At 43.2% G+C, this 26420-nt stretch overlaps 1 protein-coding gene across 5 annotated transcripts in view; it reads right to left on the bottom strand.

Moving 5' to 3' along the window:
• SYT16 (synaptotagmin 16) overlaps positions 1-26420 on the bottom strand; it is a 244442-nt gene that overhangs the window by 161227 nt on the left and 56795 nt on the right. The window contains exon 1 of one of the 5 annotated variants that reach the window (XM_084791505.1): positions 2467-2563. The exons of 3 other annotated variants lie outside the window; for them this stretch is intronic. In XM_084791505.1, coding sequence (XP_084647631.1) covers positions 2467-2491 — 25 coding nt within the window. In that variant the 5' untranslated portion in view covers positions 2492-2563. Of the gene's footprint in view, positions 1-2268; positions 2363-2466; positions 2564-26420 lie in introns of those variants that run through there. One more of the 5 variants, XM_084791501.1, reaches the window with a different exon arrangement.

The following is a 26420-nucleotide window of genomic DNA, read 5'->3' on the forward strand; positions in this document are numbered from 1 at the left end:
AAGCACACCACCACCATTGCAAACACAACCTTAAAGCAGCTTTGGTTGCACAAGATTGGACCTACAAACAACTAACCACGGACCACAGAGGGGCTCCGGAGGTCTCACTCCTTCCTTGTGAACATTGCAAGGGACAAGAAAGAGTTAGTATCAAGGTGTATTAAGCCTTCTTTGCTCAACTAAAGCCATAGGGAAATGTACCTTATGTGTCTATAAATTCTAAATTATGGGTGTAAGTTAACCACAACATATAGCTGCCTGTATATACATCAACCTGGTAAACAGTATAGTTATATGAAGGCTACAGTACATTCGCAGTGGTCCTAACTAGTTTTCCAATAAAAATGGTGTAAGTTGTATAACATTGGGAACCATATTTAAGCCGCTGTGAGTTTCCAGTCACTCATAGCTAATTCTGGACTACCCTTACTAAGACACTATCTTTTAGAAACAGACATGAAATAATAAAGCCCATCTGGGCCACACAAAGCCACCGGCTCTTGATACGCATTCAGCAATAGCCAACACCTGAGCTATTTCAAACTGGCCCTCACAGCCATCTGAGACCAGAGACAACAGTGCTAAGGGATGTGCGGACTTGTGGCTGCCCAACCCCTGCTGCAGTATACCTTCTCCCTGAACCAGCTTAAATCCAGAAAGAGTGTTGTGGATTACATTCATCTGATGATCTTGAGTAGAAAGGCAGCGGGGAGGGGGATGGGAGGGGAGTGGGTGGGGGGGGGTGCTTTGCAGGAGTCACTACCCCATGGGCTAACTCAAATCCCAACTTAATCTTCCACAGCCCTTTCTAAGCCATTCCTCCTCACCTCAACATGAACACGGCTATCTGCTCCTATCTACCTCTCTGTACCAAAGGGTAAGCCCCAAGAATTTGTCTTTGTTTCATAACCCATGACTCAACCCTGAAGCAATCCCAATCCTATTTGCTCTATCTACTAAACCAGAAGGGTTAGTGAACAGGCTCGGCCGACCAGCTTCCCAGAGCCTCCTCTAAGTTGTTTACAACTGTTACTGACTCCACGAATAAAAGCCAAAGGGTCCTGTGGCCCCTGAACCATTCTTCCATCGGGCTGCAGAGTGGATTAGAGAGAGAGAGAGAGAGAGAGAGAGAGAGAGAGAGAGAGAGAGAAGGATTGTAGCCAAAGCTGAAGAAGTGACCCTATCAAACATGTTTAGTTTGAAGAGCTTTCCTAATAAACATTTAGTGATATTCTTGCTCCACAGAACAAAACATGTTTTCCCCAGGCTCACAGGTTGTCACTAATGACTGTACACACAGGAAGTGTCGGGCTCCTGTCTACTAAATCGCCTCTCTTCCTGCTAGAGATGGGTTTTGCAAAGTGCTTTTATCCCTACTTATGTACACAGCCTCATTACCACGATCCTAACAACGAGCTGTATGCTCAGCTCTAGCCCAGAAAGAAGCAGGACTTGTCTTTTAACGCCAATTATTCTTTTAAAACTAACCAGACACCTCTAATGTGTCCCTGAACAGAGAAAAAGCCAATATCCACAGACAAGAGCCCATCAAATAGCCAAGACGCCCAGCAAATAAAAATCAAATGAAACAGCAACACCTGCTCGGCCAGGCCCCCAAAGACTGAATTTTTACACCTAGACATAAAAGAATCAGCTGTGCCTAAAGCCAGGCCCAGTTGCCATGGATTTTCACTAGCTGAACATCACTAACCCTTCCTATCTGCTGTCTCCTGGCCACGTACTTAGACTTGTGGGAGTCCACACATAGGTTCAAAGCCCTCTGTCAAAGGCTAAGCTAGCACACAACTTCACACATACACAGAAAAGCAAAACTCCCCGAGTTATAACCTCACTTCCTCCCACTACTCAGTGAAAAACTTCCCAGCACTCTCCTCCCTGAGAGCCCCTGAGTGGTCACTTCTATCTATGACTGAAAGAGCAAATGTAGCCAGCACTCACTCACTCACTCTTTCTTTCTTTCTTTCTTTCTTTCATCTATTTATCTCCATCTCTAGCTGCTGCCCCACTCCAACTTTCAACCTTATCTATTTCCTGTAGTGGTCAGGTAACCTTCTAGGCACAGATCCATGATGCCTTTCAATTTCCAGCAGTAAGAATCATACGCTAACCCTAAAGAAAATAAAGCCCTGCTTTATTTATTTAAGTAGGTTAAATATCAAAGTAATACCTATCAAAACTCACACACCATTTCCAGCCAAAACCTTCTGAAGTTAGTACAAGAATCATCTAGAAGAATGTCCAGCTCACCGGGTCCTACGGAGCCTTCACAAGTGCAAAGCAAGTTCGAGTCAGACACAGTATTTCCTTGAAAGCCGATTCAGCAATGGCTTCAGGGTTGCCCACTACCTCCTGAAAGGCGGCCCCATGCTCCCCCCTACCCTGCCCCCCTACCCCACTCCTTCTTAGTGTGGAGTACTCTGGTTCCCCCTACCTCTGCTCACTTACAATGCTTTGTGGCCCTCCTTGGCATTAACACTGTGCTCTCCACTGTGTACAGCTGAGGTTCTCACCCGCCAGGGAGTAAGGAAGGCTGGCTGCTTACTTGGTGTGACGCTCACCAAAGCAATGTTTGCTGAAGAGGAGGAGAAACGGGTCTGACTCACTACCACTGGGGTCAGAACCTTCCGCCTTAGGAACTTAATACATTTTTTGGTTTGGGATTTGGTTTTTTTGGTCTTTGGTTTTTTTTTGGTTTTTGTTTGTTTTGTTTTGTTTTGTTTTTTGAGACAGGGTTTCTCTGGGTAGCCTTGGCTGTCCTAGACCTGCTTTGTAGACCAGGTTGGCCTCGAACTCACAGTGATCCGCCTGCCTCTGCCTCCCAAGTGCTGGGATTAAAAGCGTGCACCACCACGCCTGGCTAATAAGTATTTTTTTTTAATATATGATAAGCTCCTGCTCAGTGGTGTTCTTAGTTCTTTCTTTATGGGCAAAAAAATATCTTCCTGAAGTTTTTGCTACAAATTGTTCACCTATCAAACTGTAAGTGTTATTCCCTTAGCTGAACAATTATAAGTTGCTGTACTGATTAAAGTCAGGCTCCTAAAAAATAAAAATAAATAAAATAAATAAAGTCAGGCTCCTACCCTAAATATTTTCATTAATTATAAAAGGACTTTCTTTTCTTTGAGCCTGTAGCCCCTATACGAAAGCACCAATATAAGATGACAGATGGATTCTGAAGAAGACTAAATGCCTAGGCTCCTGTGGACACCATAAGCCAGGATGGAATTCATGACTCCCCTAGGAACTGACCAATCACCTGTTCCACAAGCTCTGGGCAGAGGTAAAGCCACAGCAACCAGAATTTAAAAAATCATGAGGCTCACAGAAGGTAAAAAGCGGTGGGTTTCCATGGACGACACCTGGAGGCAGAAGCAACGCCTAGGCTTCCTGAAACCTGAAAACGTGGGGCCTGTGGGGTGAAACCTCCCTGCTGCCCAGTTGTAACAGCTTTTAAATTCCTCTCTTTGTGCGACAGACATCACATAATCACCTCTGAGAAATTGTCAGAGTGTGTCTAATTAAGTCTATTTTACATGAGTACAAAAGAAAGGAAACCAGAATTTTAATTCTGTACACACGAGCGACAGAAGGACAAATTGACAGAAAGAAAGCAAGTAAGCAAGCTCAGTTGCCAGAGAACCCACAAGCTCCCAGCTGTAGGGCTACACCCTACGAAGTAGACGAAAGCTTTGAACCTTCTCCCATGGGGAAAAATGCACAAGCAAAGCCTTATAGAGAGTCCCTTAAGATTCATCCAAAAAGGCCTCTGAAGTTCCCCAGCTCTGGGATGAGAATTTCCTGTTCCCATGAGGCACTGACCAGCTACTTGAGTGCGATTCACATGAACCTAATCCCTCCTCCACAACCTCACTCTTCGGAGCTGGAGGTGCGGGCCTTCCAGGTGACCTTGATTAGGCATGGTTTTTCTCCACTTCTTTATTCTCCTGGGAATATTTCTTTTCCTAAACCGTGGGAACAGACTTTTCTAGAAAATGAAATACTATACTTGGAAATTAATTGAGACCTATCTGCTCACCGGGGATGGACAGAGACAAACTCTCATTCATCAGGGGTGCTGCAGAGACAATACCAGGACCCAGAGAGAGCTCAGACTAAGTGGCCTCTGAAGTCTACTCCAGTGTGAGAGTTCATGAGTAAAGTACACAACAAAGTCTGGGGCTGTAGCTCAGCTGGCAGAGCACTCGCCTGGCCTGGAATCCTGAGTCTGATCACCCAAAACCCCACAATCCAGGTGTAGTGATCCATGCCTGTAACACAAGCTGTTGGCCAATGGAGACAGGAGGGTCACGGGCTCAAAATCATCCTCTGATATGTGGCAAGCTTGAGGCCAGCCTGGGCAGATGACAGGCCTCGTCTCACAAACAAACAAGCACACAAGAAAATAATACTTGGTTGGCAATTTGTCTATGCCCTTCGCAGAGCTGGCACTGAGAACTAAATAGTGTGTTTACTCTGAGACTCAACCACATGTAGGATATATATTCCTTTCATTTTGAGCATTAATTTGGTCCAATTTGGTCTCTTTAGCTACAAAGAAAGCAAATTCCTACTAGGACCTAGTGTTGAAATTACTTGGAAGCCACAGCTCAGCTCCTGTGGAGTTCTCACCCACCATTGCTGGCAATTAATTGAGGCACTAACTTATTTAGAACATATATTTTTATGGACAGCTTACCATGTACCAAGCACGTTCTAGAGATAAAGCCAGGATGGAAGCAGAAATGGCCGCTGCCCACGTGGAGTAGGACATGGTCTTATGCCATCTTGGCCATAACCTTGGTCCTAGAATTTCTAAATTCTAGTAAAAAAAAAAAAAAATAAGAAGGATGGTCTAAATAAAGGCTGACCGTGAGGTTTCCCCAAGAGAACACATGCTGTGCACATAGGAGCCCTGCAATTACGCAACCCTGGAAGGCTGGAGGAGCTCTTCCTTTTTTTGTACATTAATTATAATGGGTCTAAACAGCGCTAACTAGTTTCTGAAGTAATCTTGGAAAGTGTTTGTTTTCCACAGTTTTAAGTGCTGAGTATATAATTAGCTACTTAAATTTGAATGCTAATACAGCAGCTTGTGTCCACATCGAGGACTCTTTGTACAACACGCGATGCGATGCTACTCCGTGCCAAGATTTTTCTTCCACAATCACAAGTTAACAAGAACTGGCCACCGGCATTCCTCTCTTACTGAAACTAAGGCTCTTTTTCCAAGATTTAGCACCCTCTAACCCGCGTATGGGGACCCAGCCCAGATATAAACAGCTGAGAAGAGGTGAAAGGGGTAGGGGGCAGCTTCAAGGCAACAACTGAGAACATCTATGTCTGACGCCTAGACTACTAGGCCAAAGAATACCAGCTGCTGCCTGCTGGTATAAAACCACTGACCTGTAACCAGGCTCCTGGCTTCACCAGAGTAAAGACAGAATCTACGCAGCTCCAACAAGACGAGACCATTTAACCAGGGAATACAATGCAATGCAAGTACACATTTTATGGACAGCTTAGAGATGTGCTGAGAGTGAAACAGCCAGACAGAAACCAGCATCAAGAGACTGGGGCACTGGCACGGTCAGTAAAGTGCTGCCTTGCAAGTCGCAAAGACCTGAGTTCAAGCCCCGGAACCCATGCGAAAAAGCCATTCATGTTGATGTGCACTTGTCATCCCAGTACTGGGGAGATGAATACAAACTGATCCTTGGACTCACTGGCTGACCAGTCTAGCTGGCTCAGTGACTTCCAAGACTGCTTCAGAAAATGGGGACGGCACCCAAGAGCCAACACCTGACTCTGACGTCTGGCCTCCACGAATGTGCAGGCTCATATGCAAATATGCACCTACGCCAACATACACAAAGCCAGCATTCTAAGATTAAAAACCGCCTGTGGGCTTGGCTTAGTTGAGAGATAAGCTTCTAACCGGCTTGAAGCATTGCTGTCTTGGGGTACCTGTCAATTGTCACTTGATTTAACCCTCATAACAGCAAACTTATTAAATTCATATAACATTCCTAATAGCTAGTTATTGCTGTCACCACTCTATACAATAAGAAACTGAAGAATGTTTCTTCCATGTCCTCTCTTAAGCAGAAAGTCTCCATGTGTAGCAAGGAAACTATAGTAGGATACTAACAGTAGCACTAACAACACTGTGTATAGGGGTTTCATGTGCAATTTTCAGAGTTAAACAGGTAAGCGCACCAATACTTAGTTCAGGTACTTGCTTTAAAGCTGGAAAGGAACCACACCCCATTCTGCAAATGAACATTAGGTGCTGAATGCTGCCTCTGTTATTCTTAACACCTACACTCTCCGCTGAAGCGCAATGGAGTCTCCAGGCCTTGCTTTAGAGCTTCGTCCGCAAGTCTGGCCTCAGCACTGCGTGCCATAGTTAAAAGTTCTATACATGATGACACACAGGAATCATTGTCTTCAAGGCCTCACGAATACACATGCCCCTAGGGGCCCACAGTGTTTGGGGTTAAATACTCTTCGGCAAACGGCTCCTACATAGTACCTCACCATATTACCTGGCCCAGTGCTAGGCGTAACTAAGGTCATATGTGGGAACTACATACTACACAAGCCCTACCTCACCACTTCACTGTTTATGTCAAAAATAACTTCAATGTCTTCACATCCATTTCTCCCATAAAATTCACAGATAATAGTCTTTCATGCAGGGCACTTATGTTAGCTTTTCTTGACTGGATATTTAATTGCTAAAGAGAAAATATTCCTTTCTTGGAGGAAAAAAAAAAAAGACTGACAGCCATCTCAAAATGTTTTAATTGTGGTCTTAATGAAGAATGTAGACTAATCATTTTGCCAGCATGTTTTTGAAGGAAGGTCAAATTAATAGCATGTTGGTTTTGAGTCTTTACAAAGAAGTGACAGATTGATTTTTAAGTACTTTTAAAAATATATCAAATACTAGATAATTAAGTTTTGACATTCAAACACAAGCTGGAACTCATTTCTATTTGCCTGGCATGGGCATTAGCTGTACTGTGGCCCAATAACTTTATTAAGGCTTCTGAAAGCTGCCATGACTTGGCTATTATAATAAGTCCCCTGTGGTAAAGACTTGGTCTCTAGGGTGGTGCGACTGGGAAACGTAGAACCTTTAGGAGACAAAGAGTTCATCATAGTAACACATGGCTAAGTAAGAACAGAAACTAAAGAGAAAGCTTCCTCCAGACTTTACTGGGTTGTCTCTGAAGATACAAATGCACACCAAATAGCTCCCAGGGCTTTGTTCACTCCGTGGTCAAAACACAGGAGGGAACTGCAGTGCAGTGGTGAGGCCAGAAAGCAAGACGTTTGACAAAGAGAAGTCTGGAGTCTCTCGCACAGTTGCTTGCTCTGTGCAATAAGCCAGAAGGATAGAAATAAATATAATTTATCACAAAGATCAATACACTTCAAGCCATGCATCAGTTAATAGTAAGGGAAAGTAGAGAGACAGTGGTTAGCTTTAATCAGCATCCACCCTGTGAGTTATTTTAGTGCCACTGTGCCATAATTTGGGCCCCAGCTATTGGAGGATTCTTTTGGTACCCCAATAACCATTTACACAATTAAACATTCACAGGGGCCATTCTCTTCCAACATGCCTAAAGGAACAGAATGAATCTATTCATTTTCTCTCTACCGATATCAATTTGTAAGGTCTTTCCTTTTGGACATAATGTTATGGTATACTCTAAGTGTGTTCTTTCTTTGAACCCGTTGCATCAACTGTCAAGTATGTGCCAGATAGTTGCATTTGATAAGGATACTGGGGCCACTTTAACATGAAGAAGAAGAAGAAGAAGAAGAAGAAGAAGAAGAAGAAGAAGAAGAAGAAGAAGAAGAAGAAGAAGAAGAAGAAGAAGAAGAAAACACAGAGGCAAGAACTCATTGGAGACAAAACATCTAGGGTCTGAGTGTGGCTAAAGCCTGAAACCAGGTCTCTCTACTCTGATGCCACTATCTTCTCCTAACCTCTCTTACACTTTCACCCCACCTGGTACCTTCCCTCCCCCACCCCCACCCCTCATGCCTCCCCATCCCCATAGAACGAGGTGCTGACTTGAGCTGGAATGTGTTAAAATGGAAGGGATCCAGCAGAAAGGTTCTCCTGACCCTTGAGCCCCTTACTCTAATGGGCAAAGCCTCAGGCAGTCAGAGCAGCTGCTCACGCCTGAGGTCACGCCTCTCCACTTGGACTCCCGATAGCCGCAGAAAGAATGTGCAGATGGGGCAGACACAAAATTAAATATTGACACTGCCTCCAGAGCAAAGGTTAGGAACACAGCAGCTTCCTGCTAGAGAGAAGGCAGGTGGGAGACTAGCCCCCGTGCCCATGGCAAGTTAAAAGAGGTGCCTCGGAGGAGAATTCCAGGTGCTATCAGATGAGGAAATGGCTAGTGGTCTGTGCAATAAGGAAATATGACGTGGGACCTGGTAGTGATTCAAAAGGTAAAGTGATACCCTGGGCAAGAGGAGAAGGTTCAAAGGAAACGCTCTACTAAAGAGAAACAAGTGACGTTCTAGTGCCTGTACAAAACTAGGGCCAGCAGAAATGGCTTCTAAGGGAGAACTGGCTCAGCACAAAGTGCTGAGAAAACAGAAATGATTCAGTAGATGCTCATTCCTCAGAGGGAGAAGAAGGGGGCAAGTACGCATTAACCACCACAAGTTCACTACCAAACTTGAAGTGCGTGTGGAGGCCGAGAGGCATGTGGAGGGGATCCATGGCCAGCCTGCTCTGAGGGTTCCCTGGAAGCAAGCCTGATACTCTTTTTTGCTGTTTAAACTAGGTATGCAAGGACAACTGGGGTCAAGCTACAAAGATTCGAGGCCTGACTGGACCACTTAACGGCTTACACGGTCCACTTGACTTTGGGGCTTCTTCCATCTCTTCTTGTACAAAATGAGGATTAGTATCTGCTCCATGACAGTGGAGGATGGAGGATGAAGAGAAAAGCTAGAGCAGAGTCTGGTGCACAAAATTAAAAGCCGGGAAACTCCCCACTTCCTGGCGCTGTGCAGACTACGGAGTATTCAACAAATAAGTGACTGCAGACACTCGGGTTGAGAGTACTCAAAAGGACATTTTGTCCTAGCATGGCTTCATCCTAGATGTTTACTGTCCATCAAAGCACCCAATTAAAGAACCCTGGCAGATATTTGTCTATATAAGCCTAGAGGCGGGTCTGGGTAGGCGCTATATAATAAATTACATCTGGAGATGTAAAATTGGTGATGATCAGGTTTTAAAAAAATTATATCTGGAGACATAAATCTGTCAATGATCGGATGGTCGTCATCACAGCAATGAGTGAGATCGCTTAAGGTGAAAGGGTGGAGAAGATGGGTCATGATCAAGTTCTCCTTCACAGGGCAAATACTTAGACTTGGGAGAGGAAGAGGTAGCCAAGGAAAACAGGAGACAGGAAGAAATTACCAATGAGGATAAGAAGAAAATGAGCTACCTATCAGCCAGGTGAGCAAAAGGCAGAAGAACCAACACCTGTTGAGGAATAGGAGCCAAGCACAGAAAGAAGGGAGGAGGCGGATGTTTCCAGCACTTCAGAATTTTCCTGATCTCTCCTGGGAGGTGACAGTGGTGGGGTGAAAACTGGTGTGAGAGTCATTCAGACACTGGTGACACTAGTGTAGCAGTTCAAGGGACGGTTAGGAGGCTCAGGGAGGCTTTAGCCAGGACAGAGGTCTGGTCCAGTGTGCGTGCCAGACAGTCTTTTCTAGCAGCTATGTGGACGGTGTCCTTGGAAAGCCTAGTACTAGCATATACCTACATCCTAATCCCTAGACTCTGGGTGTGGGCCACATGGCAAAGGAGAATGAAGGTTCTAAGTTGCCAATGAGGTGACCTTAAAATAGAGAGATTACCCCAAGTTATGCGGATGAGTCCTGTGCAATCTCAAGCATCCTTAGAAGTAGAAGAGTCAGGGAGGGTGCAACGCGGTGGGTAACAGTGCTTGCTGCCAGGCCTGATGCCCTGGCTTCACTCCCCAGGACCCACAGAAGAAAAGAGAACAGATGCCTGCAAGTTGTCCTCTGCCCTCTACGTGTGTTGTAGCACGTGCTAAATAAATGAGCACTAAATAAATGGATTTAATTTAATTTTAAAAAAAAATAAATGGAAGAGGGAACCTGAAAAGATAAAGCGACAAATGGAACCACAAAAAGACTCGAAACCACTAATGCTTTTAAATGCAGCCATAAGGCCAGAGAGGTGGGTGGCCTCTAGATAAGACAACTAATTGGACTCTGGTGCCTCCAGAAAGGACACAGCTCTGCTGACACCCTGGTTTTTACCCCCAGGAAAGTACATTTCAGACTTATGAACCACAAACAAGGATAATGAATTTGCACACCACTGAGCATCATCTGTGTGCTGATTTGTGACATCAGCAATAGGAAACTAAAGCGTGTCACCAACCTGCGTTTATTGACTGACACCGTCAACACATTTCTAGAGGACCGGTTTGTTAATCTGTTCGTGGGACACCTGTATTTTGGCGAAGTTAAAATATGTTCCCATTGGAGAAATGCCTGTCTATGGACCTGACCTGGAAATTACTGCCAGGGGAACACTAAAAGAATGAATGGTCTTCCAGGATCAAGCGAACCACCAGGAAGGCACCCGGGTCTTGCCTTCCCTTCCCAGATGATGAGTTCCACTTATTATTTCTAAGCATTAGAATGTTTTTCCTTGACTCCCAGATCTCTATCCAGCATGCTTCTGACACCTAGAATCGCCTGGCCCACATGTCCATAGTACTAATCAGATTTGTTCGCAGGGCCAGCGTTCTGCTTTTCACTCAAATAATTCCTATTCACTGTAGAAAAATCAGGACACAAGCAAGCAAAGAAAAAGGTAAGTCACTGTAATCCCATCCACCACAGACAATTGCTTTTTGCATTTTCAAATGTGTCTTTGAGAATGCTATATTAATATTTGTGCATGTGTTTTGTTTTTAAAATGTAACCACACTCCCATAAAACATTGTGCTCTTCTTACTAGGAAATACATTAAGAAGCCTCTGTAAGTAAATATAAATACTTGAAATACAATTCTTAAAAGCTACAAAATATTTCCAACACAAAAATAATGCCATAATGTAAAATAATGCCATAACGTAAAATAATGCCATAATGTATCGACTTGGTCTCTTTATCATTGGGATTTTCCTTCATGTTTAACTTCCATGTTTCCTGTCTCTATCCTCTTTTCCTGCAAACCTATTTGTTCACCACCAACTCCTGACTTTAGGTCAGCCCCGACTACTGCCAGCATCATTCTTTGAGTTTCTATATGCAGCTTGCCATCTACCCTCCCACGTGACTCACTATAAGATCTCTGAGTCCCTCTAACTAGGAAGACACTGGATAATGTGGATATCAGTGATGCTTAAGGCAGAATAAGTTTAACCTTTATAAATGTTTATAGAAACCAGTAATATGTATCTAGCTGGAGATCTCCAAAACTTTGGTTGCTAAGACTAAAACATTCTGTATTTACTGTCGCTTCTAATGTAGTTCTGTGTTTATTAAGAAGAATAAAAGCCTTTTGAAGAATGGCCCTGATTCTTATTTTTAAGCGTCTAGAGCCAACTCAAATAGCTTTCAGCAGAAAAGAAAAGCTGTTTCACATAACTTAAGATCAGATATAATCAAACCCAGAAAGATTATACCCTTGACTGCCTGGCTTTGCTTCCAGTGTGCTTAAAGCAGTGGTTCTCAACCTTCCTAACGCTGCAACCCCTTAATACAGTTCCTCATGTTGTGCTGACCCCCAACCAGAAAATTATTTCTGTTGCTACTTCATAACTGTAATTCTGCTACTGTTTCCAATGGTCTTAGGCAACCCCAGGGAAACACTTACAACCTGCAGGTTGAGAATCGTTACCTTAAGGTGCCTATAGCACTGGCAAGCTTCTGTCATTGTGAGTTCAAGTTCAGTAAAGCATAGCACCTTTATTATGCTGCCTTCCCCCAAACCTCAGAAGTGGGTCTTACTGGACCACTCAGATAATAAATTTGTCTCTGACACTAGTCCTTATCCAGAGAATGGACAGAGACACTGACCTGGATCTTGGACCATTCATTCTGCTTACTAAAGATAGCCAAAAAAGGTGGGATAAGATAACCAGAAGAGAAACCAACACTGTGTAAGAAAAACAATAGACATCTGTGAAAGGATGGAACTTCCTGAGGTCACAAACCAGTCGGAGAATTCAGCGTAAAATTTTTACAGAAGAAACTAAGCAAAGGTCTGCAGAAATGTACAAGGTTTTACATGCAATGCATTTGTGAGTGAGAAATGCATTTCCTTCACATTGGCAGAATATAAAGAGACTTTATAAAGAATTGTGCTTCCTGCTTATTCTTGAGGCAGGCATCAATTTGTATTTCTTGAACAAAGATTGAAATGAATCCAAATGCTTCCCCCTAGGGGGAAGTGCTCTGCTCCAAGGTAAATCTCAACAAGGTTTGAAGATGTTTGATTTGAATAAGCTGGAACTGTGATATGCTTTAAGGTAGAATTAAAGTCATCTTTAATATTTAATCAGTGTTTCATTTTGTTAGCATCTATTCGTGAAAAGGTGACTTTTAAACACACGAGGTAACAGTGAATCAAAACTCCCCTCTTTCACCTTGGCAGACAGCTCCAACAGAGAAAACAAGAATGGTCCAAGACTTAGAGCGCACTGCTCCCTTTGTCCTCAAGCCCATGACATCATCTTTGGCAATGACTGTATCATTGATGCACTGATGTCAGCAGAAGAAAGATTAATAACCCATGCTTTAATGTAACCTTCAAATGAGTTGTGTGCTTTCCAGAAGTCTGCAGAAAGCTGCCGTAGAAAGACCAGTTGATAAAGCATACCGGACCCTAGCACACAGAGGCCATCTTTCTGGCAATGGAATACATATAGTTATCTTCACTGTAGAGGTAATATGACCAAAAAAATGGTTTGTCATGATGAATGTTGGGAAATAAGAGTAAGTAGTACAAAACGAGTCCAGGACAGCCAAGACTACACAGAGAAACCCTGTCCCAAAACAAACAAACAAACAAACAAACAAAAACAAAAAACAAGAGTAAGTGGTAAATAAATATATGTATGTACATATTCACATTCATATATATAATTAATAAACTTTTCCTTGTCAGTTGGTTCTAAGTGTTTCCTATTTCTCTACAAAAGTAATGTTTAATTTGTTCCAATAGTTCAATTGGAGGCTTCAAATGTTTCTCATTACCCAAACCCAATACATAAGGTCTCAACCCTCAACAGAATGAATGAAGCAGAATGTTCAAGAGTTCACGGCCAGCCTGAGCAATGCATCAAGATCCTGTCTCAGATGGAAAAAACATGTATCTGGTTCTCTTTTTCATGTTTAATTTCTATTAGTTCTTTGAGAGATTTGTAAAAGATGTTTTGATCATATTCACCTTCCCCAACTCTTTACAGATCTACCATCCTGATTCTTTTTAGTATCTGGATTTTATATATGCATGTGTGTGTGTGTGTGTGTGTAGAGCATTATATGTGTATTTTAAATATATATTTTTTAATATTAGCTCTATGAGAAAAGGGCGCTTGTTCCTGTCACTGCTTTTCTCTCTTAGCCAAAGATCTAAAGCTATGTTCATCCATCAGTTTTATAACAAAAAGATTGATATTTTGTGCACCATCTGGCTTTCTTTGCTGTCCTACTTAAGAAATGCAGAACGTGCCAGGAGCTAGTAAATAAGGAGAAGTGTGGTGGAAAGAGGTTGGGTCAGATCATGGACCATCAATAAGCCAGGTAAGGATTTAGATCTGAGTCTATTTGTGGTGATAAATGATTAGCAGGTTTGGCTTGACTATGACAGGGCCTGATTTGGGGCTTAAAGGGCTTACCTTGCTCCTGTGGGAGATCTGGCTGGAAGGAGAAGGTAGAAAGGAAGATAAGTTAGAAAGTCCACGAGAGGAGTAAGAACGGTTTGTACCCGGCAGACAATAACAGAGATGTAGCCAAACCAACAGGTGTGGCTGACACACCAATATAGCATTCAAAAAAAATGTCAAAATAACTCCAAGATTTTTTGCTTCCGAAAAAGTAGTGCCACTTTACGGGGCTGAGAAATGATGAGGAGAGGCAGGTAGGAGGGAAAACTCGGAAGTCTGCCTCAGTCAACTCATGTACAGCGAGAGGTGCTTAGTGGACTCCAAAGGGAGGAGTCTGACTAGACGAATGACTCTGGATGTCAGGTCAGCACTGAGGATTTTTCTTTTAAAAAAAAAGGTCCTCTCAAGACTGCTAAATTCACACCCAGTTACTTCAAAAGCAGCATGACTCAACAGATAAAGCTTTGGCTTCACCAACCCAGAAACAAACTAAAAAGAAAGAAAGAAAGAAAACCAAAAGGCTCCTTCTGCACTTTCTCTGGATGCAGAGCCCCATTTTCTTGCATTGGAAGGTTTTTCCTGGCAAAGAAACCTTGGTTGGGCCTGAGCTTCAGAGGTTTCTGCATCTCTAAAACAATACAAGTCACTAGAGAGAAACCAGCTCCTATTCACACTGAACAAATACTAGTCTCCTGTACAATTTCAAAGATGTCCACAGGGCTTACATTTTTGAAATGCATAAATATTTCACATCATTCTTTTTAATTCCAAAGAGAATCCCCAGCAATATGAAAGGAACAGGAGTGCCTGCCCTGAAAGGTCTGTGGGAGCATATTCATTTACATGCTAAAGAGACGGACCTGTGTCTCTCCCTGCTCCAATAGACTGAGTTGCAGCAAGTGTGGAGTTCTGCCGTTTTTGTGTGGCTTCTCCATTGCACTGCGGCAAGCAAGTCCGGGGAGGAGGTTGTATTGGGCAAACCAAAGCTGTGGTCCCAGCTTTTGAAATGAATGAGGCTTTCTCTCATGAATATCCAGTTTTCCTGCTGTATTTTGTTGAAGTCTCAAGCAAGTTCCACTCTCTTCAGCTTGGTTCTCGACCTAGTTTTGTGTTAGGGCATGGGGGACTAAACTTATCAAATGATAATCCCATTTTCTTCTCTTCATCTTCATTTGAAAATAAGATTTTATGTCCATAACCGCAACATAATCATAACAGAGGACATATTTTCTTTCATCTCTACCAATGGCAAATTGTTGTATTCCAAACCTGAAGCAGAATCAACAGTCTATATACATTATTATATATTAATATATGCCAAGAAAATACATTTTAAAAAAGTTAATGGTCACAGGCAGAGAAAAATAAAGCAAGCTGGAAACTTCTTCCCCTGTCCAAAAGATCTTATAAGTTGTTGTTTGGTTTTTGCTTTGTTTTCAAAATGGTTTCTTACCAGGCGTTGGTGCCGCATGCTTTTAATGCCAGCACTTGGGAGGCAGAGGCAGGCAGATCGCTGTGAGTTCAAGGCCAGCCTGGTCTACAGAGTGAGTTCCAGGACCACCAAGGCTACACAGAGAAACCCTCTCTCAAAAAGACAAAAAACAAAAACAAAAACAAAAATCAAAATGGTTTCTCTGTATGGCCTTGGCTGTCCTGGAACACACTCTCTCTCTCTCTCTCTCTCTCCCTCTCTCTCTCCCTATCCCTCTCTCTCCCTCTCCCTCTCCCTCTCCCTCTCCCTCTCCCTCTCCCTCTCCCTCTCCCTCTCTCTCTCTCTCTCTCTCTCTCTCTCTCTCTCTCTCTCTCTCTCTCTCTCTCCCTCTCCCTCTCTGTAGACTAGGCTGCCCTCAAATTCACAGAGATCTGCTTCCTGAGTGCTAGGATTAAAGGTGTGTGCTACAATCACTGGGCCACAAGATCTCATAGTTACAGAGCTTGTTATGCAGGCTGCCAGGAAACAATTGTCAATAGTCTTGCTTATATATAGACCTGTGCATGACACTACTGACCAGCCCACAAATAGGCTCACTGGTGCAATAATGACAAGCCTGTTCCAGGAATAACCAACCATTTACTAACTGGCTCTGAGGCCCACTCCACAGGCAGGAACTCATATCTGATACTATAAAGCCAGTTCAGAGGCCCTAGTGGGGAAACTACTGATCTTGTTTTGCTAAATAGATATTATATGCTCATCAAATTATTTTCTAAGTAACTATGTTTGTGCCCACAAAACGATGGTGCTCTCAGCTTCACTCAGACAATCTTCTTTTCACAGTGGGCAGTGGTAACTGAAGAAGCTCCACACCGGTCAAAGTGATGAGAGTAAGTGACTGTTGACTGCTCAGCCATTAATCTATACCACCCCTGTTAAGGCTCAGGAAAATCGGTAGGGAAAAAAATGTAAGAGGCAGAGAAGTAAGGGGGGTTCTTTAGAAGACTGACTTTGGCCCATGACATAGCCACGGCACTCTTGAATTCACAGCAACTGTGACTCTCTGCATAAAGACCTACATAAGATGGTACTCACCAACATCCTGTATGGAGGGGAAAGGGGCTCGTGAGGTCCCAACCCTTCCTGGTGATGTAGACATAGTTAATGGTTACTAAAAGAGGCACATGTACTTTCAGTGATGTGGCCACTTCTAAGGTAACCATGCTCCATAAACATCCTCCTCACCCATCCTCCTGTAAGAAACACTAATGAAATTCATTGAGAAAGGGGAGTCGACAAGAATGAGATGGGGACAAGAGAAGATGGCAATGGTGACTATGATCAAAATACATTATCCTCATATATGGAAATGTCATAGTGAAACTCTTTGTGCATGGTATATACTAGTGAAAACTAAAAGGCAAAAACTTCCATATACAATGTACATTACTCTGTGATACCTACTTTTAATGCCTTATACTGCATAAACATTTTTATTAAGGTATTAGAAACAGTTCTTTCTTAACTTTCTGACCAGCTCAGCAATCTCTTCAAATCTATACACTAAGGTCATAATAGACTAAAGCACATAGTCCTTAAACCCATAGTAACAAACTGTAACCTCACAGCCCAGTATACATTGCATTCTTTTAACAAATACAGCTGATGAGTGTGCATTGCATATTAGGCACTAAGGATCTCAGGATGCAGCAGCAAGCCAGAGAGAGAATACCTACACATGTGGGCTCCCACTCTAGTAGGACACAAATATATAGTCCTTTGTACAACGGTGAATGTTAAGAGAAAGACATGCTATAGTATATCAGGCACACAACAGCAGAGTTGAGCTGCCCAAAGGTAGCAGGGTTGAGGATTTTTAGTGAATGTGACATTGAGGCAAGATCTAGATGAAATGAGGAGGTCCAAGACTATCAGAAGTCATCCTGCCTCCTGCTCTCCTGCACTTATATATCTTATTCATTCATTTGACAAACATTTCTCAATTGTTTGCCACACCCTTGTGCTCATCCTGGGCTCTCTTGTGTTTCTCCCTGCTCCCATTACGAAGTTACAAAGTTGAGAACTGACCTTTCAAGGTCTATGAAGAACTGAATAAGAACTTCAATAGGAATTGCATTGAATCTGTAAATTACTTTTGATAAGATAGACATTTTGACTATGTTGATTCTACCTGTCCATGACCATGAGAGATCTTTCCATCTTCTAATATTTTCTTCAATTTCTTTCTTTAAAGACTTGAATTTTTTTTCATACAAGTCTTTCACTTGCTTGGTGAGAGTTACACCAAGATACTTTGTATTACTTGTGGCTGTTGTGAATGGTGTAGTTTCCCTAATTTATTCTTTCTCAGACCATTTGTCATTTGTATACAGGAGGGCTACTGATTTTCCTTTTTAGTTGATTTTGTATCCAGCCACTTTGCTGAAGGTGTTTATCAGCTGTAGGAGTTCCTTGGTAGAATTTTTAGGGTCACTTCAACCCTACATCCAACAAAGGGCTAATATCCAAATTATATAAAGAACTCAAGAAATTAAACACTATCAAACCAAATATCCAAATTGAAAAATGGGGTACAGAGCTGAACAGAGAATTCTCAACAGAGGAATACTGAATGGCTGAGAAACACTTAAAGAAATGCTCTACATCCTTAGAAATCAGGGGAATGCAAATCAAAATGACTCTGAGATTCTATCTTACACCTATCAGAATGACTAAGATCAAAACTTAAGTGACAGCACATGCTGGCAAGGATGTGGAGAAAGGAGAACACTCCTCCATTGCTGGTGGGAGTGCAGATTTGTACAATTACTTTGGAAATCAATCTGGTAGGCCAGGCATGGTGGTACACGCCTTTAATTCCAGCACTTCGGAGGCAGAGGCAGGCGGATCGCTGTGAGTTCGAGGCCAGCCTAGTCTACAAAGCGAGTCCAGGACAGCTAAGGCTACACAGAGAAGCCCTGTCTCGGAAAAAAAAATGGAAATCAATCTGGTGCTTTCTCAGAAAACTGGGAATAGCACTACTGAAAGACTAGCTATAGCTTTCCTGGGCATCTATCCAAAAGATGCTCCACACACAACAAGGACATTTGCTCATCTATGTTCATAGCAGCCTTATTTGTAATAGACAGAATCTGGAAGCAACCTAGATGTCCCTCAATCAAAGTGTAGATAAAGAAACTGTGGTATATTTACATAATGGAATGCTATTCATCTATCAAAAACAAGGAAATCTTGAAATTTACAGGCAAATGGATGGAACTAGAGAAAACCATCCTGAGTGAGGTAACCCAGACCCAGAAAGACATGCATGGTACATACTCACTTATAAGTAGATATTAGCCCAACATAGTTGTCCTCTGAGACACTCCACCCAGTGGGGGATGGGGACAGATACTGAGACTCAAAGCCAGGCCCTTGGTTAAGAACTGCCAGTTGTGTGGAAGAGTTGGGAGGATGGAAAGATGGAGGATGGGGCTGGGGGTGTCAGAAGCTTCACAAGGAAACTATCAAGGCTGGCAGATCTGGATGGGGAGGCCTGCACAAACTGATGCACCAACAAAGGACATTGCAAGCAGAGAACCTAGACCCCCTGTTTAGATGAAGCCAATAGACATCTCATTCTGCACATGGAGAAGGGGAGGGGAGAGTGGAGAACTGCTTCTGACATGAACTCTGGTACCCATGATTTGATTGCTGCCCCTTGGTGGAGAGGCTTTATGGGAACACAGAGGAAGGGGATGCAGGCTATCCAGATGAGACCTGATAGGCTGTGGTCAGACGGTGGGGGGGGGGGGGGGGAAGGGGGAGGACCCCACCTGTCAGAAGTCTAGGGGAGGGGAATAGAGCAGAAGAGGGAGGGAGGGAGGGTGGGAACAGAAAGATAAAAATGAGGGGATTACAATCAAGATGTAATGTAAGTAAATTATAGTAAAAAATAATCTGTGGAAAAAATAGGAAAATTACAAAGACAGGGACTGGGTCTTATTCATCTTTGTGGCTCTTTGCTGCCTTGTGCCCTGGGGAGTAAAGTACTCAGAGACAGTAGATGGGTAGTCTGAAACTCAAGTACATTCAGGAGTCAAAGCTGTATTTTTCTTGCTGCCTCAAAAGTCAATATACATCTCTCAAGAGAAAACCAAGGCTATGCGGGCTCCTTGCAGAGCATTCGGCATAGTAAATCAGGTTAGGCCCATTGGGAAACAAAGGATTAGAGTCAGAGGAAATCTTTGATTAAAAATGCACTTCATTATTAAACAGTCTTTGCTAGACAGCAAGCAAAAAGGCACAAGGAACTCAAAGGTGTCCCAAAGGCAGGTTAATACAAACGAACCCTTTTGAAATCACAGGTAACAAGTGACTCATCAATCCTAAGTACACAAAATGTCACACTTGTGTAAGACTCTGTCAGTGTACCAGCTGTAAACAAACCGAAAACAAGTGACAAAACCCTGCCCCACCCTTCAGTTTAAAAAAAAAATGCCCCCACGTTTTTCTCTTTTCTTTATGCATGATTCTCTTTCTTGATGCATAGGGGGGAAAAGAGCCTCTTTTCAAATTGATACATCTTTAGTCTCCTAGTGTAGAACGTGTTTCCAGAGAAATAAAACCAAATTATTAACTGCCTGGTCAAAATTAGTTCTAAAATGGCATTATACCTTGAAGACACACCACCTCCATAATCATACAAGATGCTAATGAATCGGCAACTGAATTTCACCAGCATCCTTCATAGGAAGCAAGTCAAACGCCTTCCCAGTAATTTTCTGCCATTATTATAGTTTGTCAAATTGCAGCGAGAATTCTCTCATTCTCCCCTCACCACGCTTTTCTGGGCAATGCAGATGATACTCTTCATGTAAGCTCCTGTTTTTGTTGTTTTAAAGCTTAACATCTTTTCACCTGAGAAGCACAGAGAAGCCGGTTTCCCCGGCAACATAATTTGCTTCCAGTTCAATGGAACATCGAGTTCTTTTCCGCAGGTTCCCCACATCGAGCGTCCAATCCCTGCTCAGACAAACCTACTTCCCTTTGCAAATCATGTTGGAAAAAAAAAAACAATCTGCTTCTAAGGTGTTTTCGTTATGGTTAAATGAACCTTTTAAATATTGATTTTAATGCTTTCAATTTTTTAAGCTGCTGTGCGTTTGGCTGGAATACACAAGGCACAGCACCTTCAAGCCTCTTTTCAATTGCCCCAACTTTCAGTGATCTAAATCAACTAGCCTGTTCTACAAACTTTCAACTGAAAACAGTCACTGCCTAAAGAAGCACAGGCTTGGGGAAACACCCACTTTTCTAATTCTGAAGCCATCCGATCTAGAACTCTGTCGATGGGAATGCCCCCTCCCCTGGAGATTGGCCACACCACACTGTCTAAATCTAAAGAACCCGTATGTACCTGTATCCGCTAAGTATATGGAAAAAGTTGAGCCCTGAGACATTTGAGCCATTTTAGCAAGTGCCTGTTTCTGAGACAGACAGATCTTCAAACCTAGCCAGGTACTAGTCTAGGAGCAACATGTCAAAGGTCAGCTCTGTACTGATGTCACGAATCTCTGGTTTCCCAGTTAGAATCCCTGTAGCTTTATTTGCCTATCAGGCGAAGAAAGATCTGTCTGAGAGATACCCTACCGAGTTTAGTCTGGTAGGCACATTCAAAGTGAAACCTTCACAGTCAATCGATAAACAAGAAACTGATCAATAGCAAAACCCCAGTAAAGCAGCAAGCTGCTGCTGAGGACCAGCAGGACTCAGAGCGGCATCTGCAAACAAAGCCCAGGAGAGCTACTTTTGAAAAGCAGCAGGAAGCCCCTCGGTGCTTTATTCTCACGGTTTATTGTGTTAAGCACCACAACCAGCCTCATGTCTGGAATACATTTGAAAGCTGTGGACGTCTTGCAGAAAGCGTTATGACAATGCAATGTCATACTTGAGAAATAATGGAGCTGGAGTGCCCGTACATGGAGTGCAAGCAGGGGCAGAAACAGCTCTCAGCATAGAAACACTTGCCCTGTTGGAGGCAGCACTTTTCTGTGAGCACTGAACTTTCATTGGGTGTAAACAGAAGCTGAGGACTCTGTGCAAAGGCCACTGGAGTGAACGGCTAAGTGTGGTGGTACACACTTTTAATCCAGGCATTCAAAACGCTGCGCTAGGAAGACTGTGAGCCTGGGCTACAGAGCTAGACGTCGAGTCAAGCAAGGAAACAGCAACAATCTCATCATGATGCCTGGTCCAGCACAGAGAACAGATATGGACATCTGCAAAGAAGGCAGGGGCTACTTAGACACAGGGATGGGTAAGACCAAGAATACTGCCAAGTGTTCCTCAGTCATTCATAATTAAAGGCTCTACAAACATTCTGTCGACTCCAGACGCTGTAAGTTATGTTACACGTGATTTGCTTTCCATGTTATGGCAAAGTAGAATAGTAAGTTGAATGACGATTTCAGGGTCTTAGCCTTTGGATCTAGTACTGTGACCTTGCTTGGGGGAGGGGGGCAAAGGTTCTATAAATGTAACTAAGCATGTTGAGATAAAACCACCCTGGATTATCTAGATGGGCCCAACACTAATAGCAATTGTCTTTCTACTTATGATACATAGAAGAAAGACACTGAGGGAGAAGTGGGGGAGGCCATGTGGTGACCGAGCTACGGTTAGATTGAACTTTGCAGCCATCAGCCATGGAATAATCAGCATCATCAGAAGAGGCAAAGAAAGATTCTCCCTCAGAGACCTCCTAGAGCATGGCCCTGCCAACTGCTTGATCTCGACTCCACACCTCTATGAAAACAAATTGCTATTACCCTGAGCCACCATGACTGCTTTGTTTATGGCATCCCTGGGAACTTAAATAAGTAGTTTATGCTTGTCTTATGGAGCTTTTATGCTTACATGTGTTTTTTAAATATGTGTGTGGATGTGGGGGCCACAGGACAATCTTGAATATCATCCTCAGAGATCCTAGGTATCTTCTTTTGAGACAGAATCTCTGATTGGCCTGAAGTTCACCAGCTAGTGCAGATTGGCTGGCTAGCAAATCTCAAGACTACGCTGCCTCTGTTTCCTCAGCAAGGGGACTACAAATGTACTGTCACACTCAGCTATTTCTCCACACATTCGGGGAACTAGACTTGGGCCCTTGTGCTTGCAAAGCAAGCAAGCACTCTGTCGACTGAGCCATCCACCCCCCCCCCACACACACACACAGGCCCTCTTGTGGAGTTTTAAAGTTAGCCCATGAAATAAAAATTTCATGTCGTCTAAATTACTTTGAGCATCCCCTCCCGCAAGCATTCACAAAAATATCCATCAAGGCCCACGGTGACTTCAGCGCTTGAAATGGCTGTTTCTTGATTGAGCATCAGCCGCAGAAGCTGGCTGGAGTTTTAGGAATATTACCACAAGATCCTGTAGCTCTTAAGCACTAAATGCCAAAAAGGGAGAGTCGCTCACCCAGATGGCCCTCTAGAGCTCAGACTACCATAACAGCAGTGCAGTCAGACCCTCCTTCTACCCATGCTTCCTCCAGGCCATGTGACGACCCAGGAAACTACACTCCCTGCAATATTAAGACTGCTCATTCACATCCACACATCCATTTCCATTTTATAGCACCAAGGGCTGACTTTGAACCTCTGTGAGTCAGAAGCTCATTTCACTAATGTTATCATTGTAAGCCAAGCTAGTGCTTTGTAATCTTAGGAGACTTTAAAAAAAAAAAAAAAAAAGAAGTTAGATGTATGCTTTTTTAAAAAAAAAATTCTGTGGCTATGGAGAGGGTTCAGTAAGTAAAACATCTGCCATACAAATTTGAAGGTTGTGTGAAGTTTAGATTCCTAAGTGTGCACATAATAAGCAGACATGGTAGCCTGCCACCAGCCCAGCAAACACGGGGCTCCTGGGAGCAGGGAAGCAACCTAGACTAGGTGGATTTGCAAGTTCTATATGTAGCAAGAGATCATGCCTCTGTAACGCTCACAGAGAGCAACGGAGGAAGATACTGCATGCCAACCTCTGGCTTCCATAAATGCGGCATACCCACACATGTGTGAATACGCATATACACACACACGCACATTACACACCTCTCCTCAAACAAACCCAATTTAGAGGGTGTAGGAACAGATGAAAGCCTATATTTCTCATAACAGATGATTCTGAGAACCAGAAAAGTTTGTGTGAGCCATGTCCAGGCCATGTGCCTGACTGACTCTCCTCAGGTTGCTCTCAGGATCTTCACAAAGTTTCTGATTAAAGGACAATCTTATGGTTTCATTAAACATCAAAATTTTAGTACACCCAAAGCAGTTTTCAGTTAGCACAGACAGAGAGGAAGCTGGGAAGCAGTCCTGTCAGACCAAAGGTGTGTCCCCTGGGGTGTCCTGCCACCTCAGGCACAGGACTGGTAAACACTGAGAGATGACATGTTAAACAATCAACAATGTCTGAAAGCCTAATACTGAGAGGAAAAGAGGCTACAGCATCAAAATCATATAAACACACGTGCCACATCCTCTTACCCAGATAAAGAACCAACTAACTTCGTATCTAGCATGCCATCAAAGCCCTAAGACCTAACTCTTTTGTAGGAACATGTTTACATGCTCACTTTATTCAAGAGGTGTTTCTGAGAGTAAAAGATCATGGAGCAGAGATTCTGTGGTAGCCAGCTAGCCCTTTTGATCCCCGTTCCCAGTGTGTATGCTCCTCTGTGGCTTCTACCCCACATTACGTCAGAGTTATCTGTACAAGCAGTAGAATCTAAGAATAACCACTACTGATACATCTATAATGCAGCCCCTTGACATAAGGCTTAGGGAACACTGTTGAGAGAGAGAGAGAGAGAGAGAGAGAGAGAGAGAGAGAGAGAGAGAGAGAGAGAGGAAAGATTATAAGAGCCAGAGGACCAAGATAAGTGCCGCTTTGTAGATTCCTTATAGACTACTATATAGGTAGTGCCTTGGAAGATGCACGCATGAAATCTCAAGAGTAATGTCAGCTAACCAAGACCTGCACAATGACAATACCAATTGGCATGTCAATGTAAGGGGGGGAACCTCATAGCTGCAGATAAAGAACAATGGGAAATTAATAGATGCTGAGAGGAGGACCAGACTTCTCCAAGGACAAGCCTCCAATGGGCTATCCAAGCCCACATGGTCAGCCTTAAACACATATACATATGAGCAACACTAAATGTACTTAGCAGGTTATATTATACACATGCAGAAACACATACACATATGTAACAATAAGAAAGAAGGAGTCATGAACTTGAGAAGTGAGAGACAGGGTAGAAGTTAGAAAGGGGTGAAATTTTTGCAAATATAGTATATATGTAGGAAATTCTCAAAAGTAAATAAAACAGATATAAAATTAAATAAGGATTCAATACTGAGTTCTAAACAATTGAATAGAGAAGCAGAAAAGAATGTGGGAGAGCTAACGGGCTGATGTCACGTCCTAGTGCAGTCATAAAGGGCACAGTAGTCTTTGCCCTGTTCTGTCTCTTTGAGGTGGCACTATCTAGAGAGAGCTAGCAGTCCCATGGGGCAGCCTCCATGGTGAGAGACTGGGGCCTCAAGCCAACAGATAAATGGGGAACCTACTTGGAAATGGATCTTTCAGTTCCAGGTGATATTCTAAATAATCAAATATTTCTAAGGCATTTGTCAAGTGTACTTGAACTTAAAATCTCCCTTATCATTGATAACCCCTTTTACATAGTAGCTCTTGAGTGACTCGTAACTCAGCCCAGATCAGCTCTCAGCACAGCCCTTATAGTATAACGATAAGCAGGTAGTCAGGCTTGTCTTGGCTCAACCAAGCTGTCAGAGCGGGAATTCCAGTCCTTTGATTCACACCACACTGCTAATACAAGGCATGGATGAGAAAACAGTTAAATTCTAACTCTAAAATAATTTCTGAGTTTTAGAATGTGAGGTCTATGACCTAAGAGGTGCTGCAGCTCCTTTATGACTGTGTCTTCAAAGTATTGGAGAGTTCCTGGCACATGATAGATGGATGGATGCATGGATGGATGGACAGGTGGATGGATGGATGGGTTAGTGGATGGGTGGGTGGGTAGATGGGTAGGTGGACGAGTAGATGGGTAGGTAGGTAAAGGATGGGTAGATGGGTGGGTGGATGGGTAGATGGATGGGTGGATGGATGATAGATGGTAGACTCTGAGTTGTTTAGAATAAATGCATTTTTATCTTGGGATCTTGACAGGGATCTGCAGTGAGGAAAAACTATTTCTTTGTAACACTCGCGCTTGAGACAGTACTGTGCACATCAAAGATTGTTTACAAATATTTGTTCCTGGCCAAGAGAACTTTATACTAAGAAAGCTGAAATAGGGAAAAAAAACCTTTAATCTTAAGTAAATGAGAAACCCCTTATAGCTATCATTACAAACACTGCAGAGCGCCAACAATAACTGGGTACAGAAATTTCTTTTGCAGCCAGTGCTTGCCGTTCAACTTCCCTCCTGCTTCCTCCCTGAGGCACATGGCTGGCTCAAAACCACAATCAAAACAGGTTTTTAAGAAAGTGTCTCACCACTCCATTAGTCTGGATAGTATTAGCTGTAGAACAGGAAAACTCAACTTAAACAGACTTAACACAAAAGTAGTTCAACTGCTGCAGGGATTGAGGGATCAGCCCACACTGTGATCGCCTCCCCAACCCCTGTCATGGACTAGACTGACAGAGACCCAGCTGTCCTCAGCCCTCAGCTTCCAGCGAGACCCAGATGTGAATAGTCAGCAAGACACTACACGGGGAAGGCAGCTTCCGTCACTCCTAACCACGTGTCACAGGCACAAGTCCCAGTGACTACCACAGCAGCCATCTCCTAGCACCAACTCTGCTCTACACAGAGAGACTGTGGATGCACAGGTCAGTTAGCATCCCTAACCACAATACCCATTCGCCGGAAGGGGTCAGTACTTGATAATAGCTTAAAGTTCCCAAAAGTTGTTAGCATCAATCATGACTTAAGCTAA

This window comes from Acomys minous, assembly GCF_964271855.1.
Source record: "Acomys minous genome assembly, chromosome: 8".
In the NCBI taxonomy this organism is placed as follows: Eukaryota; Metazoa; Chordata; class Mammalia; order Rodentia; family Muridae; genus Acomys; species Acomys minous.